We start from the raw sequence: 22137 nt of genomic DNA on the forward strand, positions 1-22137 counted from the left end.
TGACTTCATCCATTTAAATGTGTGTGTGTTTTAAGTGTGTGTAGAGGTAACACTGGGCTCGTTGTTGCAGCGCTGCCTACACGGCCATAAGTATGTGGACACCTGAATATGACGTGAACATGTGGTGGTTAAAGATTCACAGCGAGGGTTAAGTAGTAGTAACGTCCCGTACTGCATCAAAATGTGTTCAAAGATTTTAGATCAAATGTAAAGCAGATTTAGATGTTTTAATAAACACATTCAGTCTGAAATATTTGGTATTTTTGGAAACCTGTTTGCTGCCTCTAGTTGGAGCAGACGCCCTGTTGCATGTCACCAAGATTCATTTCCCTACTGGGATTACTGGCATGAAATGCAAATATAACTTTCCACCAAACCCTTTCAGTCCAGCACCTTTGGAACCAGCAGTAACCCTTCAGACGTGGTACCTAGACCCTCGGTGTGTTCAGACAGTCCTCTTAAATGTGGGCGGGGTTGTTATCACTCACTGCTCCGTCCAGCACTCGCTGTATTTCCTCATCAGCGGTGACACAGATGGAAGTCTGCACCTGGTTTATCGTCCACAGAACGAGGCTGCACGCCCACATTTTCACAACAAAATAGAACAGGCTGCAGTGAGAGTCTCTCTCCATGGGATATTTAAAAATAGCAGCTTTGTGCATTTAGTCCTTCTCAGGCAAGCTCAGGGGTTTAGTGTTGCTGTAGCCCACAGGAAGTGAGGATTAGAATATATGACCTTCACATAATCCGCTCCAAATTAATCTATATTTTTAAAGTCATTACTAAAAGTGTGTGTCATATAAAAACTAAAGTGATGGTCAAAGTTGTCACAGTGAAATTTAAGGTGTGCTGATGGATTCACGTCATCAACTCATGCATTGAGTAACATTACAAGTTAACGTTCCACCTTAAAAGTTGCTGGCAGTCCGTCCTACTAAAGTTAGGACGAAATGGGAACAGGAGTTGGGAATGGAATTCAGTGACGTGTGGTGGGACAAGGCTATGGACAGAATAAACTCTACTACGTCCTGTGCTCGCTTTAGCCTCATACAACTTAAAGTACTGCACAGAACCCATCTCTCCAAATCCAGGCTTTCCGGACTCTATCCGGAGGTGGAGGATAAATGCAGCAGATGCCAGCAAACTCCTTGCGACTTGAGCCATATGTTTTATATGTGTCCGGCACTCCAAGCTTACTGGGGCAGTTTTTTTACCACTTTGTCTTAAGTCCTTGACTTTGTTTTGCAACCATGTCCACTTATAGCAATTTTTGGAACCCCCTCTGTTGAGGTTGCTTTTAACCCTAAACAAAAACAAATCATTGCATTCACTTCCCTGTTTGCTAGACGCGTAATACTACTACACTGGAAGTCCGCCAAGAGCCCTTCCACAGCCCAATGGCTTAATGATGTCATGTTCTTTTTGAAACTTGAGAAAATAAAATACACACTGAGAGGCTCAAGTAAGAAATTCTATGACATATGGCAGCCCTTCATAGATCATTTCAACGAGCTAGCTCAGCTTCCTACCAGTTGAACCCATCAAGCATTTGTTTTCCACTATGTACCCATTTTCTTTTTAGCTGACTTGTTTTCTTGATCCTTCATTCTGCCTTCCTGTTGAGCATTACTACTGTCGCCGCGAGGTCCATCCCCAGTGTGTGTGTGTGTGTGTGTGCGTGTGTGGGAGGGGCGGGGGGGATTTGGGGTGGTCAGTTGGATCCTAAGTGGGTATTTCTTTTTTTGGGGGGGGGGGGGTTGTTTTGTGTATGTGAATGTTCATATTTTTATGTATAATACTGTTTAATACTGGTTTTTATTTGCTCTATAATATGTTAGTATGTATTATATTTTGGTTGGGTTATAAAAAAGAAAAAAGAGATTCGTATTGTACTCTACTATGAGCAATGCTGTACTGAACATTTTTTTTTGAATAAACAAATCTTAAAAAAAAAAAAAGTTGCCGGCAGTCGGCCCAGTGAATGAAGTTATTTTTTCTCTTTCATTTTATAGTTGTAGTTTACTGATGTATGAACAGAGGTTACATAAAACCAGAGTGAGCGTCCTCTACTGACCAATCAGACTGCAGGGTTTCTAGCTCCACCTTTTAGTACCAGATCTGTGTGCTAGGTACCCCAACAGAGGGGGGACCAAACATGGGGACGCTAAGGAACGCTTCTGTTGGTACCATCCACAACTTTCACTGTGGAGACAGAAACTATGAACTGAACTGAACCGTACTGCTCAGTGGAAACAGGGTTCAGGGAGGGACCAAATCACATCGCTGTAAAAAGGGGTGCACTGGATTTATAACACAAGACAAAATAAGAGCATAACAGGGCACCATAACCCTGTCATCTCAGTCCTTTATGAAAATCTTGCATGATATACCTTTAAAATATAACCATTAAAATAATGCATGACGTAGAATGGCCCACATCAAAATGATTTATATAATATATTATAAGTATTGATGCATTCATGTGTTCATCAGTTTCATGCTGCAGCTGCTGAGTGTAATATCACCATGACTGATGAGACTGAGATGAAACTAAAGAAACAGCCAGATTGTTATATAAAAACAGCAACAGAATTTACCTTGAATCTGTCAACAGGAAACAGACCTGGGATCAGCTTTTACTGTCCTTCATCTGTTACACCCTGACACACACACACACACACACACACACACACACACACGCACACGCACAGCCCTGGGCAGCGTCCAGGTGGACCGCCAAGCTGCTGGCATCATTCACATACACTCATTTTCTACTTGGATAAGCCCAGCATGGACACACAAAGCACTTACACACTTATTAATACACTAACACACATATACACACACACACACACACACATTATGTCTCAGTGTGTCTCTAACAGTTGGTCTGACACTGAAACCTGCAGAGAGTGTTTCCACTCGTTCCTCTGTTCTGTTTTTATCCATTATTGTCCTTAAGAAGCTCACAGACACGTCTGAGTGTGTTTGTTTGTGTTTGTGTGTTTGTTTGTGCCAGCTGCAGCCTTAAGATAACTCTTTTCTCTCCGAGGGCGAGGAAAGTAGCAGAGGGGGTATTTTAGCGGCACACTGCAGGCTGTCCTTGGTTAACTCACAGTCCACTTTAAAGCTCGTTCTTCACACATGTGGCGTCAAAGACGGGCGGCGGCGGCGGCGGGACGCCACTCAACCAAAATGTGACATTATTATTCAGAGAGTCGGCAGCACGACGAGGAGGAGGAGGAAGTTTGGACTTTATGCAAATGTGCTAATAGCAGATTGTTTTCTACTCCACTTGACTCTGTGAAAAAGCTTTAAAGTAAACGGAGCGGAGCTGAAAGTGTGTCGGTTTTAAAGGTTGCTCGTGTGTGTTAGAGGTGATATGAGGTGTTTCCAGAGGGAGCTGTGTGACGTCTGTCAGAAGTAGAAAAGATCTGGAGATGTGGAGGTGGAGCGAAGTGACACCTCTGTCGCTCATCTCTGCTGCGGGCTGAAGCTCCAGGCTCATGGATGTATAAAGAGAACTGGATCAAGTGTTGAAGGCTCCGCCCCCTTCACGCCGAGTAATGATGCTCAGTGGAGCATGAAGACAAACGTATATTCCTGGATGTAAGATTACCCTGATCTTCCTCGTCATTTCCCAGGAGCTATGTACAGGCTGGGTCCTCTGCAGCGGCACAGGCTCAACTCCAAACTTCAGCCCTTTGTTGCAGGTCGTCCCCCATCTCATCTGTCTCGTCTGTCAGTGGCTGTCCTTTTCCTAAAAGCAAATACACGACTTGTCGGTCTGTAGGTTCATTTTGCTTCAGGTGACTGCACTGTGCTCCACATGGGTCTGGTGGATCGTGGCACTGTCCCAAATACCATCACAACCCAACAGTGTTGCTCTAAAAATATTGTGTCCACCCTCCAGTCTCCCCCGAGGTCACTGCAGCGAGTTACTAGGACTAAAAGTACTTAACTGGTCAGGGGTGGAGGTTTCTGTGAAGGGCTGTGAAGTTTAGTTGATTCTAAACACTCATTAAACACACAGTAAACACACATTAAACACACATTAAACATGGCTTAATAGAGACAGTTTCAAACACAATCAGCTTCACTATAACTCGCAGCATTCACAGACAAACACTTGTCTTTATCTGGACACATTTTCCCCACAAATACAACATGCTAACGTTATTAGCACAAGCCTATGGCATTTTACATTGTATAAATTAGCCTTGCAGCTAGCAGACTTTCTCTCTCCTCATATGAAGCCAGGGACAACAGCAACATTTAACAAAGGTAACGTTACATAATTCAGCTCCATTACAGCTCACAAGGTTCACCGACAAAGCAACTGTCTTATACTAAAAACGTTTTCCAAACAAATACAACATGCTAACGTTATTAGCTCAAGCTTATGGCATTTTACATTGTATGAATGAGCTTATCAGCTAGCAGACTTTTCCTCTACTCATATGAAACCATGGACAACAGCAACATTTAACAAAGGTAACGTTACAAAATTCAGCTCCATTACAGCTCACAAGGTTCACTGACAAAACAACTGTCTTATACTAAACATGTTTTCCAAACAAATACAACATGCTAACGTTATTAGCACAATCCTATGGCATTTTACATTGTAGTGTTGTCACGATACCAAAATCTTTGCTTCGGTACCCATACCAATATGAATTTCGATACTTTTCGATACTTTTTGGTACTTTTCCTAAGGAAAAGTCCTTTTGGATACAAACCTTTAGAACAATAAATAGTAGGGGTGTAACGGTACCAAAAAATCATGGTTCGGTAAGTACCTCGGTACAGACGTCACGGTTTGGTTGCTCAAAAGTTTTACGTACACCAGCTGCAAATGTTGATACAGGTGTTGTCATACACACCACTTGTGCAATCTGTGCTCCAATAGGAACAAGAAGGGCGTTTGTGTGCATAAATGAGTAAAATAAATTAACTAAATTAATGAATTGAATCAGTTTCAAAGTACCGGTATTTTCCAAATGCAGTATAGTACCGTTTGGAATACTCTAGTACCGCGGTACTATTTTAGTACTGGTATACTGTGCAACACTATTACATTGTATAAATTAGCCTATCAGCTAGCAGAGATTTCCTCTGCTCATATGAAGCCAGGATAAATCAAACACAAGACTTAAAATGTTATTTTTGTGGAGGCTTTATTGTCTTCACAATTTATTGTTTCTTATCTGTGAAATTAAAGTAAATCAAAGCTTTGTTTCCACTGAGGGAAATGGTTTCAGCTTACAGAGACAGACAGGAGGTCTGCGTCACTGTGACACTGTGGAGTTACATTTCTGGGGAGGTGCACGTCAGGCTACAGCGCAGGCTCTACGTTACTTGATCTTAAATATTTATTTTTTATATACCAAAATAAGCAATTTGAAGATGTTTGAAGATGATTCTGAGTGACATTTATATTTAATAATTAATACACTGTACCTTTTACACTTAGTTTGTCTCCCACATGCAGGATCCACTTTAAACTACGTACTACATTCTACACAGTGTGTGTCTTCTTGTGTCTTTATAACGTCTCTATATAAGAAATCTCTTTTTGTGCATCTATATTCGTCTGTTCTGTGGTTACTGGCAGCGAGCTTTAGTCAGTGGAGACGGTAACTGAGCATTTCTCTGCTCACTGTAAATGTCTGAGTCTTGGAGCTGCAGGCAGACAAAGGGCAGCATGTTTATTTTAATCCATGTGGAGCGAGGCCTCAGGATTAGGATTAGTACACAGTTTGTTTGAGTTTCGGGTGGTGGGTTTCACGGCTGCTTCTTTTTGTCCCTTTTCATCCAGCTCCGTCCCCTCGTCTTCACACTCCCTCCGTGTTGCCTGCTCCGTGTTTTCAGAAGCCATATTGATTCTTTATTTCCAGTCGTGTATATATATATTGTCTTAAGGTATGTTTCTCACTGAAGCTTTCAGCTGGAGAACAGAGGGTGTTTGTTGGGTTTAGCATTTATAGACATTTAGTCTGACGAGAGAGAGATCGAATAATGGCTGCAGCTAATGATTATTTCCATTGTTGATTAATCTATTGATTGATTTCTCCATAAATCAATTAGTGGTTAGATACATAAAATGTCAGGAATCACTGGAGGAAAGAAAGCAGAAAATATTCACATTTAAAAAGCTAGAATCAAAGAATTTAGACCTTTTTTTTCTATAAAAATTACTCAGACCAATAAATCGATCAATTAAGATGGCGATTAATTTAATAGCTGACAACTAATCAATTAATTGTTGCAGCTCTAAATGTCAAAAAGCTTCAGAGCCCAATGTGACGTCAGATGTCTTGTTTGATAAGAATATGACTGTGATACATAAAAAAATAATTAATATAAATGCTGATTAATTCTTGTTTCTCGTCCAGTCAATAAATCAGTTCCTTAAAACTATTCTTTTTTTTTTTTTTTTGCTTTTTTACTTTCCCTCTTCTAAACCATTGTTTTAAAATTAGTGTTTTAATTATGTCAGAGTTCCTGCGCTGTTACAGAACAAGTATAATTAGTGTCACAGTCATTTTAGTGAGAGATATTACGATTTATTATTGTTTGCTCAGAAAACGTCTGTCATAATTTATCAAACTGATACCAGCGGACTTAAATTTAAAATATTCTGTTTGCTTTGAGAAAAGAAAAAGCAGCAAATCCTCAGAATTTAGACGGAGGAAGAAGAGTATGTTTGCCGTTTTTGCTTGAAAAAATATTAATATTATTAAAATAGTTGCAGATAGTTTTTTGATTAATTAAACCTATTTTTATTTTATTGATTTTATTTGATTTTCCTGAGGCAGTGAAAGTTGTGAAAAAAGTCTTCACAAAGCTTTAAATATTTCTGTCATTTTTTAATGAATTAATCCAAACATTCCTCCACATATTTTCTTCGCTCCTCCAGGTCCAGGCCGTGCTAAATGATTAATTGATGATTGATTAGGAATTATATCTCCGAGAGGTGCTGACAAAATAATGTGATATTTATGGAAATAAATTTTTGCACTTATAAAATAATCAGTTATACATTTAGCTGTACTGTGCTATCCGTGGTATTTTAATTTAAAATGTGTTTTGTGTCATGTGTTCATGACCTTTTTATTTATTTTGAAAAAAATGTCAAATCAAATCAAGAAATAAAGTAATTTGAGTCTTTATTGTCCCTACTGGGTTTCCATCATATTCATACAACAGATATTTAATTGGATTTAATGTGGTATTAAACATGTCTTAAGGATTGTTCAATTGAACCTCTGTATTATTGATTGTTATTTCTTATCCATAGACAGTTAATAGTTTGTGGACGCTGCATCAGTGAGCTGGAGACAATGGGTCTGTTTCTGAGGACACATTTGTGTCTCCGTTTGTCTTCAGTTGTTGTCCAGCTGTTTGTCCGTCTCTCTCTGGGGTTGAGGTTAAGGTTGGGCCGAGCCCTCGGGGAATAAATGGAAGTCAATGCAGTATGTGTGTGTGTGTGTGTGTGTGTGTGTGTGTGTGTGTGTCCATTAGGAATCAAGGTCAGTCACTCAGCAGTCCATTAAGACCATAGATTCACTCCTCTCTTTCTGCCTCCGTCTCTTTTGTTCAGTTTGTTTCTAGGTCTCTCTGCCCGTCTGTCTGTCTCGCTGTCCCTCAGGCTTTATCAATCACTGTCTGCCTGTCTGCCTGTCTGCCCCAATGAATCATGGGTAGTTATAAGAAGGACTTGTATCTCTGAAGTGTCTGAAATGTGTGTGGCTGCTGTTCTGTAGAGCGACCAGCAGGGGGGGTGAGAGGATAAACAGTGTGTGTGTGTGTGTGTGTGTGTGTGTGTGTGTGTGAGAGAAGCATGGAGAATCAGATTATACACACACACACACACTCACACACACACATACTGACGAGGCGTCCAATCGTGTTACAGCTGCAGAGGCCTGAGAGTGATATGCAAATGAGCCTGCGCTGTCATTTTTAGCAGCAAAACACACACACACACTCTCTCTCTCTCTCTCTCTCTTTATGCCTGTGTCAGTGAATGTGACTTGACCATCTGCACGCCTGTCAGTCCTGTCAGTGTGAGCCATCGTGGAGCGTTGAAGCCCTCAGGGATGTCTGACAGGTGAGGGAGGCAGAGTCCCTTCTACTGTAGCTGACCTGAGCTGAAACTGAAGCTGATAGAACTTTACTGCACAGATTAAAGGAACAGTTCACCCAAAATCAGTGTGAATGGTTAATACGTCAATTGGTGAATCCAATGTTCTGATGGGAAACCTTTGGTCCTGACACCAGGGCCTCGTCGACCTTCATTAATATAGGCCTATATTTGATCTTTGACGAGGTGCAGCTCCTGATAGAGTTTCACCTTTGTAATTTTTTTTATTGCAACGAAGCGACCAGTGAAATCTTTCTCAGTTTGGGATCTGGAGAATGTGGAAGCCAGTTTGACGCCTTGGGCTCTTTGTCACATTCCTTGGGAGCAGCTTCTGTTCACACCAGAGTTGGATTTCCTGGGAATTTCTGTCGGGAAAATGACAGAGAGAGAGTGAGGTCGACATCAGCAGAAAGTGATGCATGAAAAAGATGTTTTATTAAATCTATTCATGCTGCTCACCTGTTCAAACACTGAGACTGTTTGTTTGATTTCCCGCAGCTACAATGGTGTCAGACACTGGCTGTAAACTGGTTCAACACACACACACACACACACACACACAGCCCTGAGGTAAGATTAAACGTGTCCATGAACAGACAGGAAACACATACACAGTAAATCCCTCCGACCTCTGACCTCTGACACACTGACTGACAGCTGGTCTGCAGGGTGTGACAGTCATGGTGTGTGTGTGTGTGAGCATGTGTGTGTGTGTTGATGTCTGACCCCTGTCATGTCCTGACAGCTCTCGTATCCCACGATGCCTCGCAGCCTGACAGACGGAAAAATGCTGACAGAAAATTCACACACACACACACACACACACACACACACACACACACTCAAACATGATCAAACACACTTGACGGGAGAAACTTTGACCCTTGATGCTTACGAACATTTCGTAGATGAGAAATTGCCGATACAGATGGTGAGGTGGAAACCTGGTTGTAGAAATTGTCTAATATTTTTTGGCACACGGTGTATTTGGCTTTTGTCTGTACGTATACTTTTAGTGTAGATCCTACGCATTGTCTTTTAAATGAGACCCCAGGTGATTTGAAACGGTAAAAACACCAAACAAAACAGTTTCACGTTTAAAATCTGCTGACAGTAGCCCCTTTTACACTGCCAGATTTTCGGCGAATGTTGGGCCGTTTTGCCGGCAAGCTGCGAGCGTTTAGACACACAGAGCCGGATTGGCGAGTTGATCTGAGGTGCCCAATTTTCCTCCTCGTTGGGTAGACATATTGGTGGAACCCTTTTAGTTTAAACAGACCAAGGCGGCGTTCCGGTTGTTGATGACTTGTGGGAGGAGCTGTTGATGACGCCGCACGTGCGACCCACTGGCGGTGGATAAACAGGAAACAGCTGATAGCAGGAATTAGCGAGCAGCTAGTAGCAAGAGGGAAACACAAACCTGACAGACACTGTAAAGATGAGCAACTGGGGAGACAAGGAATTGCGCGCCCTCCTTGTCCTCGCAAACGAAGAGGCCATTAACCGTCAGATGACGGGGACGGTGAAGAACGGGCCGATTTACGAGAGAATCACCGAAGGACTGACCAGCCGCGGCTTCCCTCCCACGTCACTGTTTATGTCACACGCTGAGCTACACGTTTTGTTACTTGCTCACGCCCCCCATTGCCCCGAAAAAGGCACATTCTGTATAAACAAAAGTAGGTAGGCGGCATTTTGCTGCACTCCCCGATTTTGTTTTTATACTGCCAATGCTGAAAAAACACTGATTGGGCTTTCCTGCAAATTTGCACAACTCCTGTTTAAAAAGGACTTTAGACTCAGCTTGTTTCACTGTTAACTTAAGATCCAGACGTCCAATGACTAAAATTTCTCTTTACGTTAAAAGATGTAGTTACAAACGACCAAGATCTAAAAAGTGTGTTGTAAAAATGTGGCTTCATGGCCCATGTTCAAAGGCTATGTCCCTGCCACAGCGGCTGTGGGTTCAATTCCAACTCCAGCCATTTGCTGCATGTCAAACCTGCCCTCTCTTTCCCCAGTTCGTGCTCGACTTTCCTGTGTAACAAATCCAAAAATGCCCAAACATAATCTTTAAAAAAGTGTCTTGAAACCTGGATAAGTGAATTAATGGCCACTTCTGTCAGACAACCACAACCATGGCGTATGCGTGAAGGCAATATGAAGCCACGATGACCAAATGAGCTTGATTAAGATTACAGATTTCTCTGAGTTTAAACTTTGTTGGAAACATTTGGGATAATTTAAATGTACAACTCAACAATATGTAACTGTGGTCCAGTTGCTTTAATGTGGAAGAGTTATATATTAGATCTTTAAAATCACATCTCGGCTGTCACAAAGATCTCTGTTTGCTTTCAGGCCACAAACTCACAGCACCAGTTAGATGAGCGGCTTTTACTCCAGACAGTATAAAAAGGAAAACACACCAGTTTGAACCAAACAGGTTCGATGTGAAATCATCCTCAGAGAGATGAACACACCAGCGCTCTGCACCGTTCTGATATTTAAAAACTTGGCGAGCGTTGTGTCTTTTTTCTGTTCAGAAGCACCAACAGATCTGACCTGTTTTTATCTTTGTGGTGTCTCTGATTACATTTGGGATGAGACGTTCAGTGACCTGGTTCTTCATCCTCCTGTGTGCATGATCATAATGTTCTGATCACAGTCTGCTCTCCACAGACTGTCGATTTCTCATTTCCTCGGCCAACGTGCCCCATGTGGGAGCTTGATGAGCTGCCATTGGAGGCTCAGTTGGGCAGGCTGAATGGATCAGGAGAGAAGAGAGAAACATACAGTATACAGTGAGCGAAAGAATAGATCATCCTACACAGAAACCAGCCAACAAACCCTTTGAATTAGACAACACAATATGTTGTTGGTCCGTTACCTCGAGAACGACACATGTAAGTGATTTTCTGAACGTACGCTGCAAAGGTTAAGGTGTGGTTAGGATGATGCATAAAAATAACTACTCCCTGAAGGTTTGTGGACCTTTCTTCATCCTAATTACAATAATAACCCTGTGGTCATGTTAAAAAGTAGGAAACAGGAGACAGTGATCTCCATTGTAAAGGTTTATAGTTGTATGTAAGCTCTACTCAGAGCCTACGCAAGTGGCCTACACGTTTGTGAGCATTATACTTGTGCTGTGGTTTGTCTATGTTGCTGTGCAGTAACACCTCCAGAACACTAGGTGGCAGTGGGGTTTCTGTGAAGCGCTGTAAAGTTTGGTTGATTCACCTAACCAACATATTTCTTAAAGAATGGTTCACATGATATCCAACGAGAACTGAGACACAACAGTTTGTACGATATCCATCGAATTACGACCCCAGGAATGGCGTTACGTCAATAACGTTAACGAATTGGGCGCCAATCGGACATTTTACGAGCTACCTTTATGGGCAAAACTTGCCTCTGATAGTTGCCAATGGCTGCGCAGCCTCCAGTTGTCATGTGGAGACGTACATCACTGAGGAGTTGAAGAGGGAGGGTTGTGTTCAATGATCAGTGGGTTCAGATCCAGAGAAAGCAGCTCCCCTCTGCTGTGTGTCTGCGTCTCATCGTACTGTTCTTTAGGGCCCGACCGATATGGATTTTTTGGGGCCGATGCCGATTCCAATATTATGGAATAAAAAAATCACATAACCGATATATCAGCCGATTAAATTTTTATTTTTTTAAGATGTTTTTTTTGGCCATTTTTGCCTTTAATGGACAGGACAGGTAAGCGTGAAGAGGGGAGAGAGAGAGGGGGGATGACATGCAGCAAAGGGCCACAGGCCAGACTCGAACCCGGGCCGCTGCGGCAACAGCCTTGTACATGGGGCGCCTGCTCTATCCACTAAGCCACCGACGCCCCAATCCGATTAAATTTTTATGTTTTTCAATTTAAAACCCCCCGAAATACCTGCTTTTGATGGCTTAAATATAGTTCAAACACTCAATACAAAGATATAAATTGGAGGAAGAACATTTTACTATTTTCAAATATTTTATTATCAATGGCTATAATATCTCTAATGGTTATAATTGGCTGCCCGATAAATCGGTCGGGCCCTACTGTTCTTCATTTGAACATGGATTTATATAAAGTTTTTAGCTGGGCCGCGACTGCTGGTCCAGCACTGTAGCACTAGGAAGTCCTTAGGCCCGTTTCCACCGCAGGAACTTCGGGGTAATTTTACGGGGCCGGGGCCGTTGGTGCGTGTCTCCACTGCAGGAACCACCCCCGAAGGACAGAGTTCTGGATCTTTTACAGGGGCTAAACAAGTCCCTGCCTCGGTGCTCAGAACGGCCCCGAGAAACTCCTGGCTGGGGCTTGGGGTTTACTTCGTGCTGATTGGATATACTCAAGGCGGGATGTGACGTTTTGTAAATAACAACATGGTTATCGTAGTTTAGCTAGGCTAACCGTTAGCTGTTAGCGGTGTCTGTAATAACTCAATGAATGGTCCGTGAAAATAGTTTTTTTTTCCAGCGGATATCTTAGTTACAACATGATTGAGCTAGCAAAGCAGTTTTGTGTTGCTATGTGTGGTATTTATTCAATTTTGGGAAATCACGATGTCTAGAAAGCATGAGTGGCTGCAGCTGACAGGGACAGCTAACAGCAGCAGGAAAGCTAACATCAGGACGTCATCTGTTAAAAGCCTCCCGTTGTCGGATACGACATGAAACTACTCCAGTTAGCTCAATCATGTTGTAACTAAGACATCCGCTGGAAAAAATATTTTTTTTCACGGACCGTGACCGGAGTTATTACAGACACCACTAACGGGTAACGGCATCCCTATGCCCCTACGTTGCCCCAGTCAGAATGGTCGCGCAATGATTCCGTCACATCCAGAGCCCGGTAACTTTACAGGAACCTTCCTCGTACTCCGCTCTCAGTGGAGACACAGCGGTTGAGAGGGCCGAGCGAGAGGATGTTCCTGTAGTAGTTCCTGCCCCCCAAATAGTACCAGGAACTTCTTCAGTGGAACCGGGCCTCTTGAGTCGGTGACTGAGTGAATGCTGCCACTTCCTGTTACAAATAAAAGCCCTCATTTCAAAATTAAAGCCCTCTAGTGTTTGATATACAAGACTTTGTCTGAGTTTTGTTTTTTATGTTTTATGAATCATTGAGAATATATGAGTATTACCAAAATACAGAATTACTCCCATAGCAACAGAACGACAGTCTGTCGGGCAGTGATATCAGACGATTTATCGACTGTCAGCTTTTTCTTGTTCCAAACCATCGTTATTAAAGTTAGATATTCAATATCGAATATTGATCAACTTAACATTTTCATCAATGCTGTTAACGTGTGGTCAGGTTTAGACACAAATACTCCTTGGTCATGGTCAGGAAAAGATCATGTGTTTGGCCTAAAAATACTCATGTTTGGTGCCACACAGCCGGGATGGGTTGGTGGAAAACACTCGTGTTCAGTGGCTTAATCACTGCTGGCAAATGCTGTGATGTGTCATTGAAACAAGTCCAGAGTTGGTGGCTCAGATGCTGCTGGAAAACACTGTTATGTCCTGCTGAAAATCAAGGTTTGGTAAAAAACACCCAGGTTTTGGCATTGTTGGTAGTTTGTTGTTTGTTGGTCCTGCAGCTTGGCAGGCGTCTCTCCTCGGTGTCACACCATCCACCACCTCCTGATAACAAAGTCAGCTCTAATACAACGTCACTTTAGAAACGCTGATATGATGTTTAAACAATTGTAACGTATTCATGGTTTGCTGAAATGTATAACGCCAACATTTTCCTGTGGTGCCTGAGCTGTGCCATAGTGACAAATGCCGGTTCAAACCAGTTTAAGCTGGCACACTGGACCCAAATCAACCAAACTCTATTCAGGACCAACACATTCACACAGAGGAGGAAACTTCCATCAGATGAGACGATTACCGACTCTTGTCTCCACTTGTGCTCCACTTTCGCCCAATCATGAACCCCCGAGTCGACACGATAATTAGGCTTTGGGTGGTGCAATAATCAGACGAGGGTCTTTGGGGGGGCTGCAGATTATTGCACCACATGGGGCTGTCTGTAGCTCTCTGAGGCCTCATTAACAGCCCACATGATGCCCAGATGGAGCCAAATTACTGTGCCAGTCTATCACTAACCCATGTGGGGTCGACACGGACATGTTGGTCAGGTCAGCAGTTAACTGGGCTCAGCAAACCCCCGCCGCGCCACAAATTACTGTGTGCTGCCTTATTGTCAGTAATATTTATTTATAGTCAGACTCTTTTGTTTATGTATCTTGGACATTTGTTTGTCTCGATTAGAAACTTTATCCCCCGTTTATACTCTCAGTCTATTTCATATTTCAACACAGATCTGGAATTACATGCTACAAAGGTCGCTGCTGGTCTCAGTCCTGTGTTGGTGCTTTAATCTAAAACCTCCGGAGTGTCCCAGGAATATTTTTATTATTTATAATATTAGTGTTGTGGAGAATGATTGTGTTTTGTCATGGGTTAGTGTCCTCTGTTTTTGTTGAAAAGAGCAAAAGATCAGCACAGAATAAAATGAATAGATACCTGAAATTAAGTTAAATTAGATTAAAATTAGATTAAATTAAGCTAAATTCAGTTCAGTTAAATTAAACTACAATAAAATAAAATTAGATTAAGTGAATTAAATTAAATTAAGCCAAATACAGTTCAGTTAAACTACAATTAAATTAAATTGAATTAAATTAGATTAGATTAAATTAAGGGAATAAGCTTATTGTCATCCACACAGAATGACAGTCACACGACCATATTATGTCTAAATATAAACGTGCATCTTCCCTGTTAAAATAGAGACACGTTAAAAAATATTGTTGTTCTTGCAAGAAAAAGTTCAATTAAATAGAGGTAGGGAATAATAAAATGAATAGATCCCTGAAATCAGTTAAAAAAATTAAATTAAAAAAAAAAAAATATATATATATATATATATAATATTATACCTATATATATATATATATATATATATATATATATATATATATATATATATATATTATAAAAATAGAATTAAAAATGAAATAAAGTAAATTTAAATTAAATTAAATTAAATTAAAGTAAACTAAACTAAATTAGATTAAATTGAATTGAATTAAATTAGATTAAATTAAATTAAGGAGAATAACCTTTTTGTCATTAACACTGAATAGTATTCATGACGAACTGTTTCTAAACATGCTGGTATATGTGCATTTTTCGTGTTAAATTAAAGACTCATAAAAAATGTTATTATTTTTGCAAGAAAATTAAAAAGAGGTAGGGAAGAATAAAGTCAAGAGATCATTCAAAATTAAAAGAAGATTTTAAATTTAATTTAATTTAATTATATTGATTTCAGCTCAATTAAATTAATTAATTGAATTAAATTCAGCTTAATTAAATTAACTTAAATTCAGCCACATTAAACAAATTAAATTAATCAAATTGAATTAATTTAACTTAAATTCAGCTTAATTAAATCAAATTAATTTAAATTAATTAAATTGAATTAAATTAACTTAAATTAATTAAATCACAATCACCTGCAAAAATTTTATATATATATATATATATATATATATATATATATATATATATAGAGAGAGAGAGAGAGAGAGAGATAAATAGATATATTAGGCTGAAAATAAAGTGTGTGTAGGTTCTCCACCTTCCCACAGAGTGAGACGTCTTCTCTGCAGTGGGGCTTCAGTTTCAGGTGTCACATTCTCCCAGTTAAACTTTCATAAATATCATTATTAATAATTAAAGTGTATAAACTTAATAGTTTGAACCAGGACCTTTGAGTTTGTGGATTAATGATCTCAGGAGACATCAGTGTGCCAGAGTCAGTGGGTCACAGCTGCTCCCTCAGTGTGCCAGATTCATATTTAATCAACACGTCGTCTTCTTCTTCTTCTTCTTCTTCTTCTTCTTCTTCTTCTTCTTCTTCTTCTTCTGCTGCTGCTGCTGCTGCTGCTGCGGTTAGAAACATCAGACTGTAGCTGTAACGTGAGCTGACGACCCTCCACACACACGCACACACACACACACACACACACGCACACACACACACACACACACACAGCTGATCAGGTGTTTACATACCACACATTCTTGGTTTGTGTCAGAGCGACCCTCACTCTCTCAGACCCTCGTCTCCTCCTTAGGATGCTTCACATGTGACTAACATGGCTCCTTGCTTCCTTCACTCACACCTGAGCTCCTCACAGCCAGAACAGAGAGGAAGTGTTTCCACACGGGTTAAAATCACCTGTGCTTCCTCACTCCTCGTCATCCTCAGTGATGATGATGACCGGGTCACATGAGGAAGGAGCAAAGGGAGCTGAAATAGTTGAATGGAAAGCATCCTAAGTATCCTCTCCTCTCCTGGTCTCCTTTTCTGACACCTCTACTCTACTTCCTCTCTTATCCATTTCTTTTTCTTACCTTTCTTCCTTTTCCCTCCTCCTTTCTTTTCATCCTCATCTCCTTGTTTCCTCTCCTCTCCTTGTTTCCTTACCTTGTTTTCTCTCCTTTACTGTTATTCTCTTCTCCTAATAGTTTTCTCTCCTAGTTTCCTGTCCTTACTCCCGCCTGTTTCCTCATGTAGTTTCCTTTCATCCTCATCTCCTTGTTACCTCTCCTCACCCAAATTCCTGTCATTCTTATCTCCTCGTTTCCTCTCCTTTCCCTTCATCCTCCTCTCCTCCGTGTTTTTCCTCCTCCCCCCTGTCCTTCTCTTGTCCTCGTTTTCTCTCCTTGTTTCCTTTCATTGTCATTTTATGTTCCATGTCCTCTCCTCTCCTTGTTTCCTTGCCTTGTTTCCTCTCTTATGTTCATTCTCCTCCTTTCTTAGTTTCCAACCCTTCTCCTCTCCTTGTTTCCTCTCGTCATTTTGTCTCCTCATTTCCTCTCCTTGTTTCCTCTCCTTTCTTTGTTGTCTTTCTACTACTTTTCTTTCTCCTAGTTTTTCGTCCTTTCCTTTTCCATCCTTCACTTCTCCTTGTTTCCTCTCCTAGTTTCCTCTCATTCTCATCTCCTTGTTTTCTCTCCTCATTGACTCTTTTCCTAGTTTCCTTTCCTTTTACATTTATTCTCGTGTCTCCTTTCCTTCTCCTCTCCTAGTTTCCTTTCATTATCCTCTTCTCCTAGTTTTTCTCCTTTCCAAGTTTCCTGTCCTTCTCTTCTTCTTGTTTCCTCTCCTAGTTTCCTTTCATTCTCGTCTTCTTGTTTTCTCTGCTGTCCTCTCTTGTCCTCATTTCCTTGCCTCATTTTCTGTCCTAGTCGTTCCTCCTTTACTAGTTCCCTGCCCTCTTTCCCTTGTTTCCTCTCCTAGTTTCCTTTCTTTCTCCTCTCCTTGTTTCCTCTCGTCATTTTCTCTCCTCATTTCCTCTCCTTGTTTCCTCTCCTTTCTTCATTTTCTTTCTATTCCTTTCCTTTCATCCTACTCTCCTCCTGCATCCTTCTCTTCTCCTTGTTTCCTCTCCTAGTTTTTATCATTATCATGTCCTTGTTTCCTTTCATCTACTAGGTTCCCTTCATTCTCATCTCCTTGTGTTCTTCCCTCATTTAATCTCCTTTCCTAGTTTTCTTTCCTTTACGTATGTTCTCTTGTCCGCCTAGTTGTCTTCCTTTCCTAGTTTCCTCTCCTTCTTATCTCCCTAGTTTCAATCCTTTTCCATCCTTCTCTTCTCCTTGTCTCCTCTCCTAGTTTCTTTGTATTCTCATCTCCTTGTGTTCTTCGCTCATTTAATCTCCTTGCTTAGTTTTCTTTCCTTTCCTAGTTTCCTGTCCTTCTCTTCTCCTTGTCTCCTCTCCTTGTTTCCTTGCCTTTTCTGGTTTCCTTTCCTCTCCTTTCCTATCATTATCCTCTTCTCCTAGTTTTTCTCCTTTCCTAGTTTCCTGTCCTTCTCTTCTCCTTGTTTCCTCTCCTAGTTTCCTTCCGTTCTCATCTCGTTGTTTCCTCTGCTGTCCTCTCTTGTCCTCATTTCCTTACCTCATTTTCTCTCCTTTCCTTACCCTTTGCTTTGATTATCCTCTCATCCTAGTCCTTCCTCCTTTACTAGTTCCCTGCCCTCTTTTCCTTGTTTCCTCTCCTAGTTTCCTCTTTTCTCCTCATTTCCTCTCTTCCCCAGTATTTTCCTCTCCTTTCCTTCCATCCTCCTCTCCTTCTAGCTTTTCTCCTTTCCTAGTGTTCTGTCCTTCTCCTTTCCTTGTTTCCTCTCCTAGTTTCGTCTCCTCCCTCCCAGTGTTCAGTTACAGACCCCTCTCTGGTATTCACACACACACACACACACACACACACACACACACACACACACACACAGATGCCTGAAGAGCGCTCCCCTCCCCCCTCACTGAATGTGTGTGTGAGTGTGTGAGAATTAAGAGGAGGAGAGGAAGGTAGGAAAGGAAACAGCAAATATGGATAGAGAGAGGAAGGAAGGAAGGAAAAAGGAAGCATTGGAACAAAGGAAAGAAGGAAAAATAACAAAGGAATGAAGGATGCATCAGAGGATGTTAGGAGCTAATGAAGGGAGGAAGCTTGCCTCTTCTCCCTGCTGACTCTTCAAGTGCACATTTACAGTGTGCGCACACACACACATTCACACACAATGGAGTGCTGAGATGGAGGAGTGGTGTGTGTGTGTGTGTGTGTGTGTGTGTGTGTGTGAGCTGCGAGCCCTGTGATTGGCTGAGCCCGACTAGATGCACCAACAGCCGAAAGAAGACGGGAACAGAGGAGGAGAGGGAGGCTGCAGATAGAGCAGAGAATACAAAGAGCATGTGAGTGAGTGAGTGTGTGTGTGTGTCTGCGTGTGTGTGTTACCAGCCAGCCAATGTGTGTATGCATGCATGTGTGTGTGTGTGTGACATACAAAGGTGTGTATGTGTGTGTGTGTTTAGAAGCGAGGAGGAAACCTGATCTCTCTCTTTCTCTCTCTGTGGAATAACGCTCTCCGTTAGCTCCCGTCGTTACTGCTGTGAGCTTGTAGCCTAGCCCGGCCCAGTATTGGCCCAGTACTGGCCCAGTGTTGGCCCAGTTCGGACCTGCTGGGGGTGGTGGTGGTGGTGATGGAGCGGTTCCTGGCACTGCTGCGCCTGCTGGGCAGGAGGAGGCGAGGGAGGAGGTACCGGGCGGATGACGATTACCAGGAAGGCTACGAAGACGTTTACTACTACACCAGCAAGTACAACACACACCTACTGAGTGAGTGAGTCCCATAGAGAAACACTGGAGAGAGGGGGGGGGGGGGGTTGGGGGGGGGGGGGGGTTGGCGGCAGTGAGGGAGAGGGCGAGCGAGGCTTTGTTTTATTGTGCTGCTGCAGGAGAGCGAGCAAGGAGCTTATCATCAGATTATGAAGTAGCCCTGACTCTGTGTGTGTGTGTGTGTGTGTGTGTAAGGTCTTGTATTATAGATGAAGGTCGTTAGCGAAGCACTGCTCGGTTACAGCACACACACACACACACACACTCAGGTATCCAGGTGATGGGGCAGCCAGGTGGTTTGTGGGTAATAACAGGGGAGGAAGTGTTGACTGTGGGAAGGAATGCTGACAATGTGGGGACACAAACACGCTCACACACACCACTCTGTACTTATATACCTGTGAGGACCCTCATTGACATAATGCACTCCCTAAACCCCTTACCCTTAACTTAACTTAACAGCTAAGTGCCTCACAACAACCCTTATCTTAACCTTTAAGTCCTTTTTACACAGAAATGGCGTTAAAGAGCCGCTACAGTGTGTCATGTTAGACAGCATGTCAACATCCTGGAAGTAAAACAGGCGTGACATGTAACACAACAGCGTTTGCCTCCAGTGTGACACACAACATATGTGTCGGTAGAACTTTGTAAACAATAACAACAGCATAACAATAACAATCATTTACCGTTCGGGTGATCTTGACCTCTGCTCGGAGGGTAAGGAGCTCCCGGACCTCTTTGTTTTCCCAATTTGCAGCCATTCATCTTCTTTGAGTTAGCTGCTAAGTGCTAACAGCTGCCTTTGAAATCTCCTACGATGGGTTGCAACACGTCGTCCTCGTCCATGGTCCCGTCCTGCTGTACTCTGTATTTAGGTACAATCAAGGAATGGGGGGACAGAGTTGTTTCGCCTTTAAGCCGACATCGAAAGGTAGAAACAGCTTTGAAACTGCAGAATCATGTTGCTCCAGTGTGTGATCTTAGATTGCATGCCGGCATCCTAAAGGCAAAAGTGCCGTTACATGTAACACAACAGCTTCGGCCTCTAGTGTGACATATACCGTATGAATCGGCAGCGTTTTACAAACAATAACAATGGCATTAGCATGTCAATAACAATCATTTACCATCCCTGTTATATGGCGACTGATCCCGTCCTCTGCTCGGAGGGTGTCACGACCTGGCTCTTAGGCCGAGACAAAAAGGCGAGGGAACGCAGGATAAATACCAACAATAATTGATTTATTGCAACAAAAGTGAAAGGTGTGGATATCAGTGAAATCAGTAGTGAAGGGGTGTGCATGCATGGGTGGAAGGTGTAGTGAGGTGAGAGTGTTGGATGCCTAAAAAGAAAACCAAAGAAACAACAGCAAAGGATGATGGCAAGAGAGCAACTGCCAGCCAGGCCAGGCAGCCATATAGATTCTGGAAGCACCGGGCCCAGGTGATTCCAACTATCCTGATGACCCCGCCCACGTACCTGCAACTGACAGAGAGGGAAGCAAATAAACAGAAGCAAAACATAAGACAGGCCAGGGGCCGTCACAGAGGGTAAGGAGCTCCTGGACCTCTTTGTTTTCACAGTTGCGGACATTTTCAGCTGCTGTTCGTCTTTGAGTTAGCTGCTAACTGCTAACAGCTGCTTTTTAAATCTCTCTTGATGGGTCGCACGCATAACACGTCGTCAAAACATCACACCCCCTCGTCCATGGTCCTGTCCTGCTGTGCTCTGTATAAAAGGTACAATCGAGGAATGGGGGGGCAGAGTTGTTTCACCTTTAAGCCGACATCGAAAGGTAGAAACAGCGTTGAAGCGGTGGCATCAATAACAATTATTTACCGTCCCTGTTATATGGCAGCTGATCTCGTCCTCTGCTCGGAGGGTAAGGAGCTCCTGGACCTCATTGTTTTCCCAATTTATGGACATTTTCAGCTGCTCTTCTTCTTTGAGGTAGCTGCTAACTGCTGTCATCTGCTTTTTAAATCTCTCTTGATGGGTAGCACCAATAACACATTGTCAGCACATCACACCCTCCAGTTGTCTCTTGTGCCTTTAAGCCAGCGTCGGAAGTAACCATGTCTGTATAAATGGGACAGCCAGCAGGACGTGCACAGGTGTGATGTTTTGATGATGTGTTATGCCTGCGACCCATCGAGGGAGAAGTAAAAAGCAGCTGCTAGCAGTCAGCAGCTAACTCAAAGAAAAGGAATCTGCACAACTTGGGAAATCACTCAGTACGTTTATGTGCAGCTTGAGAAAATTGAATTATTGGCTTAGTCCGACTGAAACCGGACTTTTAAATGCATGGAAACAGCTTAGTCGACAGAAATTGGACTATCCGTAGCTCGACTAACACACCTAGATAATTCGATTCAAAATTGAACTATTGCTGCATGTATCCACTTAGTCTGACTGGAGCTGGACTCAGCGTTCGGCGCATACTTTTTCTTTCACGTGCTTTCACCCAGAAGAAGGAGGAGATGACGTAGCAGTAGTGCAGTAACTCCTGGTAAAACAAACAAACAAACACCATGGCGATCGAGAAGCAGAAGACACACTTCTGGACGGACGATGAAACTACATTCATGCTCCGACAGCTAACGGAGCTAAACATTTTGAAGTTTATGGATGGAAGGAAAACGCGAAACGCAGATTTATTTTAAAAAGTGTCTGAACAAGAACCGGAACTAGTTCAATACGCACTATATTAAAAAGGACACAGTGCTGCCTGTCGAGGCGGAGTCAGACGTACTTGGTCAGAAATTCGATTTTCTCTTC

General features: G+C 42.3%; 1 protein-coding gene across 15 annotated transcripts in view; it reads left to right on the plus strand.

Annotated features, from left to right (window-relative positions):
* The window catches only part of grip1 (glutamate receptor interacting protein 1), an 89514-nt gene that overhangs the window by 11612 nt on the left and 55765 nt on the right, over positions 1-22137 (plus strand). For 10 of the 15 annotated variants that reach the window (XM_078165025.1, XM_078165029.1, XM_078165031.1 and 7 more), the window contains exon 1: positions 19107-19355. The exons of 4 other annotated variants lie outside the window; for them this stretch is intronic. In XM_078165025.1, the coding sequence (XP_078021151.1) occupies positions 19220-19355 (136 nt within the window). In that variant the 5' untranslated portion in view covers positions 19107-19219. Of the gene's footprint in view, positions 1-19106; positions 19356-22137 lie in introns of those variants that run through there. One more of the 15 variants, XM_078165035.1, reaches the window with a different exon arrangement.

Source organism: Epinephelus lanceolatus, chromosome 23, assembly GCF_041903045.1.
Source record: "Epinephelus lanceolatus isolate andai-2023 chromosome 23, ASM4190304v1, whole genome shotgun sequence".
In the NCBI taxonomy this organism is placed as follows: domain Eukaryota; kingdom Metazoa; phylum Chordata; class Actinopteri; order Perciformes; family Serranidae; genus Epinephelus; species Epinephelus lanceolatus.